This window comes from Acyrthosiphon pisum, chromosome X, assembly GCF_005508785.2.
Source record: "Acyrthosiphon pisum isolate AL4f chromosome X, pea_aphid_22Mar2018_4r6ur, whole genome shotgun sequence".
In the NCBI taxonomy this organism is placed as follows: domain Eukaryota; kingdom Metazoa; phylum Arthropoda; class Insecta; order Hemiptera; family Aphididae; genus Acyrthosiphon; species Acyrthosiphon pisum.
Genome location: NC_042493.1, coordinates 115,372,628 through 115,382,912, shown reverse-complemented (window position 1 = coordinate 115,382,912; position 10,285 = coordinate 115,372,628). Strand labels below are relative to the sequence as shown.

At 27.9% G+C, this 10,285-nt stretch overlaps 1 protein-coding gene across 3 annotated transcripts; it reads left to right on the top strand.

Annotated features, from left to right (window-relative positions):
- Positions 1-3,270: 3,270 nt before the first annotated feature.
- On the top strand, positions 3,271-9,320 carry LOC100161183. Of its 3 annotated transcripts, none has more exons than XM_029492392.1 (9): positions 3,271-3,712; positions 6,046-6,288; positions 6,436-6,506; positions 6,789-6,960; positions 7,108-7,247; positions 7,388-7,483; positions 7,556-7,783; positions 7,865-8,021; positions 8,838-9,320. In XM_029492392.1, the coding sequence occupies exons 5-9, from the start codon at positions 7,214-7,216 to the stop codon at positions 8,869-8,871; spliced, it is 549 nt and encodes a 182-aa protein (XP_029348252.1). In that variant the 5' UTR covers positions 3,271-3,712; positions 6,046-6,288; positions 6,436-6,506; positions 6,789-6,960; positions 7,108-7,213; the 3' UTR covers positions 8,872-9,320. The 3 variants fall into 3 exon arrangements, with proteins under 3 accessions (XP_029348252.1, XP_008184584.2, XP_029348256.1); XM_008186362.3 differs by lacking the exon at positions 8,838-9,320 and adding an exon at positions 8,081-8,357; XM_029492396.1 differs by lacking the exon at positions 6,436-6,506.
- Positions 9,321-10,285: the final 965 nt, after the last annotated feature.

The window sequence follows — 10,285 nt, the reverse complement described above, 5'->3', positions numbered from 1 at the left end:
GTAGTATAATTTCCTATAAACAGATTTTTTCGGGTATGGTCAGCACGTTCTGGCTATAGTCTATGATGACCTTGTTTTTTGTTTCAAGTTAGGTACGCCCTATGATACCTGATTCGCTTATAGGAAAATCGCCGAAAACAACATAGAATTGTATGAGAACATCTACTTCGTTAAATTGCATAGTCGTTACTACCGTCACTATATAGTAAAAATAGGTATTTCGTTTATACCTTTAATGGTTCGTTTTTCACGTTCGTTTACGATTATACCTGTCCGTCGAGTGCGGTAATTTTAATAAGATTCATTTCTGCCCCTGAGTCGATTATTAGTTTTATGTTATGTGTATTAAAATTATGCGAACCACATATTATGTGTTCATCGTTAAAACCAGCGACCAATCGTACGTGGTTTTGATTAATCTCGTTTACCGCACGGGTGCCTGTATCAGTATTTTCGCTTTCATTTTTATTTTTATTTTTTTTTCGTCATAAATGCGCTTCCTACAATCTTTAATGTAGTGGTTGGTTTTTTTACAATACGAGCAAAATCGAACTTGACCCTGATATTCGCGCTTGACTATACTATAGTTTTGTCATCGCGATTATTTATGGGATTTCTGAAATACGTGTTGGACGAGGTACCCGCGTTACTGCGGCATTCGTTCGCATATAGTGGCCCATTTTATTACAATTTTATTTTGAATTGTGATTGTTAATTTAGTAGTTATCTAAACAGTAGGTATTAACTATTTTGTTTTAAATATTTTAAGAGTCAAACAAGTTTTTTTATCTAGGTTGTCATATTGAAGTTGTAAGTAACATACTGTCAAAATTAAAAAATAAATTACTAAAATTCTTTTTCAATTTTTGTTCAGTTTTTACCTCAATATATTCTTTCAGTAGTTCAAATATTGCATTGAACACCTCTGGTACGAATTCACTTATTGACGATTTTCCTACCCTATATATGTACTGCAATGTTTTATAGGAATCACCAGTAGCCAAATATCTTAATGTTACTTCAAGTTTTAACTTAGCAGATAATGCATCCCTCATAATTGTATTCTGTTTTTGAATCTTAGGTGCCACCTATAAAATTTAAAAAATAAAGAGGTTTTGTTGAATATTTTTTTATTTATTGATGAAATATAAGCTTAGAACTTTATATTCTGTATATATTATAGGTACGGTATTCGGTCTATATATTTCGGGTGCTTGATCAAAAAGAGTTAAGTCAAATTTTGACTCATTTCATACCTATTTAAATAATTTTATATTTTTTTTGGTCCAGGCGGTTTAAGTCTTACATATTAATCTATTAAAAATATATTTTTGGTCATTTAGATTTAGGTCAAGTCAACAATGGTAATTGAGATATTATAATAAATTATTATTAAAATTATAATAGTAACAATACTATGTACATTTTATTTAATATTCTGGTTTTTTGTGCTTAAAACAAATTAGGTTTTTTTTTTATGTATATCAATAACACAGTTATTCGTTTACAATTTTAATGTATGATTGTATGTTGATGTGTTAAAAAAAATTAAAGCACTGTCAAAGTATTATAGTGTAGTATGGCACTATAATCGTTCCAGGCTCAACCAGAAATTGAAGGCTGAGTATGCCGATGGTATAAAGTATTCTTTATGAGTACAATCACTGTTTCTCAAAGAACAAAAACAATATTGTGGACCAACCTTAAATGCATTCGTTTAGAAGTTTGGAAACGAAAAATAGTGTATATTTTGCATGTACAACAGAATAATTATAAATATATAAACTTGAATAAAAATTACAAAACATAAACATCATAATTCATGTTAATATATTTCATAAGTCCAAAATAAGTCAAGTATAACAATTTTCTGATAAACTTAAAAAATGTGATGCTCACTCCTATACAAATATATATAAATCATAATTGAAGCATGATGTTAACTTCAACAAATTAACAATTATTATGTTCTTATGTGTTACTTTATAAATTATAACTCACAACACTCATTACGTTTTATATTTTTTTGACTTGCGAATTAAATATAGGTAATAATAAATTATAGGTTGAATCTATCAAACATTTATGTTATAAGCGTTAATTCCTAGTCGAGCCTGGAACAATTATAGTTTGGATATAGTATGGACTGCCCTAATACTTCGACAGTGCTTTAATTTTTTTTCACATTCAATTTGAATGTATGATTGTATACATTCAAATTATAAACAAATAACTCTGTTATTGATATCGATAAAGATAAAAAACGAATTTGAATAAAAAATGACACGTACAAAACTTTAAAAGTAAATGGCCACTTCATAGCGACCACCTGCATGACTTGCAAATTATAAGTAGGGACTTGCAAATTAAAAGATATTGTTCAGTACTATTTTCAAAGTTTTAGGACAACTTAGGTGGGCTAACTTCATAACTTTGACAGCTCATAGCAGTCGTACAAGGAACTAGCAAATTCTGGCTAATCATTAGCTCTTGTTTGGTGCTGATCTCAAAGTTCTAGGACAAAGTGGGTGGGCCAACTTCACAAGTTCCAAAGTTTATAGCGACCGCCTGAAGGACTTGCAAATTTCAAAAAGGGGCTTTCAAATACTTGTTAATATACTTGCTTTAGATATTCCTCCTGAAAAGTTGACCATTTCGACTTAACACGTTTTGACCAAGCACCGAAGATATATATACCGCAGCAATACTACAGCAGTAACAATCATAAATATTATAAAATGTTTACCTTTTGAAGCAATTCATTAAACATCTCTTCATTTATTCTTAAAAAGTTGAAGTAACTTGACGTATCTTCAACCGCTAACTCTTTTAGAAGAGTGTTTGAAATTCCAAATTGGTTTCTTCGCCCAATCCAACTCCGCACCCATAATTTTTTTCACCTCTGATTTCTTCTTTTTAAAGTAATCAATTCATTGATAACTTCTACAAGAGCTAGCTCGATTGCATCGGTCGACATTTTAACAAATATTTAAATAATACAACAATACCTAGTCAGCAGTCACTCAACTGGAATACAAATTTTAACAATTTTAATCAATGTTCCACCTGCTTTCACAATTATTCACTATCACCTTCAAACACTGCTCGTGTGAACACATTTGATAGTTGGACAGTACTATCACATATTCTCATGATAACACGATTAAAGATAGTACTATCTTTAATCGTGCATGATAGTAACCACGGTTTAAGCATAGAATTCTATGGTTTAAGATATATCTTAAACCGTGATAGTAACTATCGCGTTTTACTATCATCGTGTGACCGCGGCTCACAGACTTCTATAATATAATCTGTATTATATAGAAGTCTGTGCCGCGGCTTAATGTTTCTTTTATTATTCGTATTATTTTTCCCGTAAGTTTTATCCGTGTTAAATCGTCGGTTAATATGTTTGGAGGTCTTGTTCCTCCTCAATCGCGATCACGGACCAAGATAAACTTCTATCTAGGTTCTATCTAAGTCCGTGATCGCGATAGTAATATTGCTTGTTCGAGAGAAGCTACGTCGCGCGCTCGTAAAAATGACCTAATCGCTGGTTTTGCCCCGTCAACAAGTGCTCCTGTTTTATGGGATGCGGCTGCAGGGTCTGGTGCTAGTCCTAGTGTTAGGGCTCCTACCAATTCGTGATAACATTTTTCGGTTCGTCCGGCAAAACTACGAACGTCGGATCGTTGTCTAATATTACTAAGTAAGTTGTGATTGTAAATAATTAATTGAATGTGGTGACCCAAAAACGTTACGTATTTGCAAAACTGCGGTAACGTGTAGCCTGATATGCGTCTCCCTTTTATTTAGCTATGATATTTTGGAATACTACCGTTATAAGATTTTCATGGATATTGTCCATTACATAGTTACATTCTGTTATATATGAGGACAAATCTGCCTCAGTTCCTCCGCTAAAGTTAGGTATGCCGCGCAAGGCGGTGTCTATTCCTAATGTTACACTCATTATCGTTGTACGTAAAGTTTGCGGGTTATATTTAACTACTGCCCAACGCCGATTTGGACTCTCAGACATATACTATATAATTGCTTATTGAAACAACAACTTACAATGCGTTATTCATTGTGATTGGTCTGGTCCGGTCTGCTCTGCGTGCTGACAGCTCGGCTGGCTTGTCCTTGATGCTCCGCTAGGTTAAGTTGAATGAAGTTGGTGTAGTTAACAGCTTGTTCTGCTGGGCTATGTTGAGTGCAGTTGACAGCTTGGTCTGCTGGGCTATGTTGAGTGAAGTTGACAGCTTGGTTCCATTTTTCCTATGATTGGCAATTAATTTGTTGACACAAATTTAAATAAGTTTGTTTTTGCATTATGCGAAAACAGATATTTAATCCGTTTACTTAATCCTTTTAGTTACGCTTGTCAAACTCAAGGTACGTATACATTGTATGTGATTCTTGGAATAATCGAAGAAGTTAATATTCTTGTTGTTGTCCTATCGTGAGAATGTACTTGGGATATTGTTAATATAGAAAAGTAATAACGTCGGTTTACTACAGTAGTATTAAATAAATGATTATTAATATCGCAGCAAATAAAGATAGTATTTTTGTTTTTGTTATTGATTATTGAATACATATTATTATGTTTCTAAAGATTCAATAAAATAAATTGTATTTGTTAATGAAGGTGATTTATATATATATATATTCAATTTTCTATTATTTTTGGATATCAATATTTCCGTAGAGTAGATATTCAAATAAGATTTTAGATTACTGAAAAATCATTAAAAACAATTTTACATAAATGAGTATTATCTATATTGAGTGTAGGTCAATGAGAGAAAACAAAATTTGTTTAATATAGTTACTGTTTAATATTGTTTTACGGTTTAATATTGTTACTGTTTTTTAATATTGTACTGATATCCTCTTAACAAACAACTCTTGGATTTATATCCAGTTTTTATCCATCAGCCATTGGCTATCCACTAGAAATTCTTTCCCTAACTATAAATCATTTCACATTTAAATGGATGATAAAGAGGCTGTCATTGCACTATTTGTTTTCTCTAATTTGTTTCTGTTCTTGTTATTATTTTGAATTGTAGAATATAAATGTACAAATATTTCCAATTTTTAAGAAACTTATCTAAAGCAACATTTAGTTAAAGATTATCAAATTAAGACTGCCAGTTAATAGTACTAATTAAATGATTTAGGTTGTTATAGTTTCTATACACCGAATCTAGGTTGTTATCATAATTATTGTAATTAGAATGGCTATTATTAATATTAAACAACCTATAGTACCAAAATGGTCTGTAATACATTTTAAAATGTAGGCATAAGTATAATTTTTGTTTACATTATTTACATATATATATATGCGTGTGTGTGTTGAGTACAGGAACTACTAGAATTTTGTACGCAAATTGGTGCATTGAAAGTTTAATAAGAAATTAAACGTATCTAAAACATTTGAATATTTAGAGATATTATCATCAGTATTAAATAAATGAATATTAACCAGTTTTTATCCATCAGCCATTGGCTGTCCACTAGAAATTCTTTGCCTAACTATAAATCATTTATAAAGGATAATTAAAATGAAATTGATATTTCTTTATACAGCTTCGTGTTTATGTAATTTGTGCAACAACCCAAAGCTGGACAAGTTAATGATTTTTTTTTTAAACTCAGTTCAATTAATATTCATTAATAAAAAAATGTTAAAAGTTAAATATACATTTATGGTTACCTAACTGAGTTAAGTTTGATGTTTAATACACAATTTTTTTAAACTTTAAAATTTATTAAGTTGAAAAAAATATTTAATTTTTTTACCAATACAAAACTATATAGTGTTTATACAGTACTTCATTGAAGTAAGGAATTCACACCAAACATTACCTGAAATATTATTTGACATAAAATCAAAATCGATTGAAATAATTGTAATAAAATAAATGGACTTTTTAACTCGTTAATGCCCATCCTTGCAATAACTTAACATTTGATATGAAATCACTTTCTTCATAGAAAATCTGTTAAATTTATTATTTATGATTTTAGTGATGTTGCTGACTAACCTAATCGAAGTACGTGTGTGCCTCCATAGTGATCTTGGAAAAAATAAATCTGTGAATTGTTACAATATGACTTCAGCAGAACAAGAAATAGTTCAGCCGGCTGTGGCAGATTTGCAGATGATGAAAAGTCTTATCGAAACATTGGTGCCTGGTGTAACAGCATTGTTTTTAGGTCCATGGAGTGATGTAAACGGTCGTTTGCCATTGATTTTAGCATCTATCTCAGGTGAGAAATAATTGTACAAATATTTACTTGTATATATTAATTGAAATTGTGATCATTTAAAATTAAAGGTATGGTAGTCTCTAACTGTATGTACTGTGTGTTTTCTACAATGCCTAGTCTACCTCCAATAATGTTTTTGCTGTGCAGCATACCTGGTGCCGTAATTGGTGGTGGTGGTGCATTGTTGACATTACTGATTTCAAAACCAGAGCTTTCAGGTAATAAAATTCAAATATTGGATTAAAAAGTTGAATCAATTTAAGATTTAATCAACATTTTGTATTTTATAAGTAATATAATAATGTATAACATTATCAAATCGTAATATTTCAATAACAAAATTACAAAACTATAAACACATATCACCAAATCACCTTTTAACTAAAAGATTTTATAAATTGTTTATCAAATGTACTAATTACATTTTAATGACATTATTTATGCAATCAATTTGTAAATGTTTAGTTTATTGTAATTTAATAGTTTATTTTTATTTACAGATTAGGAGTACTGCAAACATTTATATCTTTTGGCTCAATTATTGGATCATTACTAAGTCCTGTATTGTACAGCAAATCGCCTACTTATGCTTTTGCCCTAAGTTCAATGTTCTCAATAGCTGGCCTTCTTTACACATCTCTTTTTCACAAAGAAACTGTTGTCATAAAAAAAGTATGTATTTTATTAAATTCAATATTTTCTAAATTAAAAGTAGATATTTGGTTCAAGTTGAAGCATTTATTTTTAGATTCTGTGTTTGGTAAGAAATGTATGGTTTTGTAATTAATGCATTTTTAATTTGTTTTTGTTTATTTACAGGGTACAAATACAAAACTTTTCAACCTCGATCTAGTAAAAAGTATGTGGGAAACCGTTATGAAAAAAACAATTTGGATATCTGAGATGCATAATAATTCTTTCTGCTATGGTATTAACTTTTAATTTAGCTATTTTAATAGGCAAGTATTTAATTAATTAATTTACTATCAATAATATATTATAATAAAATATTCCTAAAGACATTGTTCAGTATAAATACCAATTAAGAGTCACGTAGTCCAATATTCAATATATCAATGTTTTAATTTTTTTTTTTTAGGTGAAGATTTGTTGATGTATATGTACTTACAAAAACAATTTTCATGGACTTTAGAAAATTATATTTTGTTTAATGTTTATGCAACTGTATTAAGTGGTTTGTAATTTTATTTTAGTAAATATCTTATGTAATATTAGTTATAAACTAAGCATTTATTTATTATTTAAGCTAGTATTCCTGCAATCGGGTTGTATCTGTTGAGTACTAAACTTGAAATACCAGACATGTATCTTGCTACTGCTGCAACAGGACTACGGATTATAGAAAAAGTTGGTTTAGCTTACTCACAATATACATGGCAATTTTATTTGGTGAAGATTTTTGGTTGTGTGGTATTGACCAGTGAACCACTAGTTCAGTCTCAATTATCTAAGAGTTTTCCACCTGAAGATTTAGGTAAGTTACAACAAAACAAAATAATTATACCCATTCTTAAATTTGTTTATTGGTTATAATAATAACAATAATAATTTGCAGGCAAAATATATGCGTTCATAAGCGTGATCGAAGGTTTTGGTACATTACTCGGTTCTACAATATATACCACAGCATATAATATGACAATCCATAGTTTTACCAATTTCATATTTCTCCTATCATCAATATTTGGCACATTTGTTTTAAGTTTATTCATGTAAGTTATTTCAACTCAAATAGATTATAATAAATTAATTTTTTAATTTCATTTTTCAGATAAAAAACATTTATAAATATTTTTTTGCAATTTGTTCAGTTACAATAATGGTTATAGAGAGTTTAGCATAGCCCCCATTTAATTTTTACTGGTTACTCAATTTTGTCTTAAAGGTATCCAAGGAATTGAGTCAAATCTAGATTGCCAAAATCGTTCTTCAGTGGATTGTGGTTGTTTTTTGCTAAATACCTACTTGTTGTTATTATTTAGTATTTGAATGATTAATATCCAACAATAAAATTTACAAATATCTTATACTTGTAGCAATAAATAATATATATACAAATTAAAACGAAATAATATTACTATGTTAGTTCCTCCTATAATTTTGTTTATATATAAGTAAAATAATACCATTAATAACTACACAACAATACTATACAACTGTATATTATAAGAATAATGTCTAGATATTATTATTTAGCGGTAAACAAAAACAATCGTCGTGGCGGCGATTATTTCACTTAATAACCACTTATAAAAACGGAAAAATTGCTCTGATAGTCAAGTAAATTATAAGGTCATAAATATTCCTATACAAATTGTCGACTACACTCAACGTATTACATCCACCTTACTTCTACCCTTATTTTTTTCCTTGCTACGTGTATACCTATTTACTATCTGATTATCTTCTGTAATACTTGATAAATTAATAATTGAGGTTTGTTGGACAAAGTTATTGTTAATTTAAACTTTTTTTTTTAAATATGTTACAGAACTGCTTATCAACTTAATGCAATTTTTAATTTTCAGAGTGTTATTATTCTTACTTTCAAGAAGTACTTGAACAAAAGATTTAATAATTATTAACTAATTATCGAACAAAGAAAATACATACAATTTTTTTTTAAATGTAAGGGTACATATAGCGTTTTATATTATTTATTTGGTGAAGATTTATTTAATTAAAATAAAATGTACACAATATTATATTATATTCAAATACAATACTCGCTTTAAATTTAAAAACATGTTAACAAATTTTATTTTATTTTTTTTATTGATATTAAATTTTAATAAATATAATAATTATTGTAAGATCAATGATTATGCATGACATTAAAAACTTATTATTTAATATATTATAAGAAATTCTCAATTTTTGATATTCATGATAGATCTTATATTGTATCTGTGATCTTTTTGTACTATTTGTTATGAAAATGTTACCTAACAAATTTATGAAATGTCAATTATGATTTTTTTATGAATTTAAATAAAGACAATTATTATTACTGATTTTATATTTATTGTATACAATAATATTTTATTTTTTATTTATTACACACATTCTACTTCTAATGAATTAAAAAATTTAAGTAAATTTTTCAGCTATGAATTATATATTGTTATCGACATTTAACTTAATTTACTAACACTAATTTTACTTTTTACTTATTCGAGATGCAGTGTACTGCATTGTTTCTCAACCATTTTTATCAATACTTTTAAATCGCCAAGATATTTATAACACTGACTGGTTTTTTCTCAGTTAGGTTTTGTTGTAACGTGTGATTTATCTAAATACATTTAAATAATTATGTTTCAAATATCTTATTTTATAAAATATAAATTATTATTATAATAATACCGTGGATTACTTCCAATTAATTGTTGGACAGGGTGTAACAAGAACATCTGACAAATGAAATAACTTGTTCTAATCAATATTTTTTTTTATTTTTATAAAATTATTTATTTTTTTATTATATTTTAAATCACATAACTAATTGACTCTTGCCGCACGTATAAAAACTTTTTTATTTTTAATATCAATTTGTAAACCTGGATTTTTTTATAAACTTTTTTATTGTGATATCAATATTTTTGGATTTTTTTAAGTTGATCCAGTATTAAAAAATATTTAAATTAAAAATCATAAACTTATTAAAATATTCTAAGAGAATTTTTAAATATGTACAAGTTAAAATCTGAATATTTTTTTTAAAGTAATAAATACTTTTCAAATGAGTTACTTCAAAAACTTTTAAAAAATCATACAAAATAAATCATTTGACTTAGATAAATGTTTTTACAATCAAATTTTCTAAAATCGAGTTTTAAGTTGGTATTAAAAAATTAAAAAATTAAAATGTTATAAAATTATATTATACGTGTAGCAGAATTGTCTAAGCTTGTGCTTGGAGTAGGTAAATTCATACCAATGGAAAACTAAATTGGTGTTATACAATATGCCAATA

Bases quoted from the DNA above. Each gene is read 5' to 3' on its own strand.
- LOC100161183 (XM_029492396.1), top strand. From the start codon at position 7,214: ATGGTATTAACTTTTAATTTAGCTATTTTAATAG. The intron at 7,484-7,555 runs GTTTGTAATTTT...TTATTATTTAAG, and splicing joins TTATGCAACTGTATTAAGTG to CTAGTATTCCTGCAATCGGG. The intron at 7,784-7,864 runs GTAAGTTACAAC...AATAATTTGCAG, and splicing joins TTTTCCACCTGAAGATTTAG to GCAAAATATATGCGTTCATA.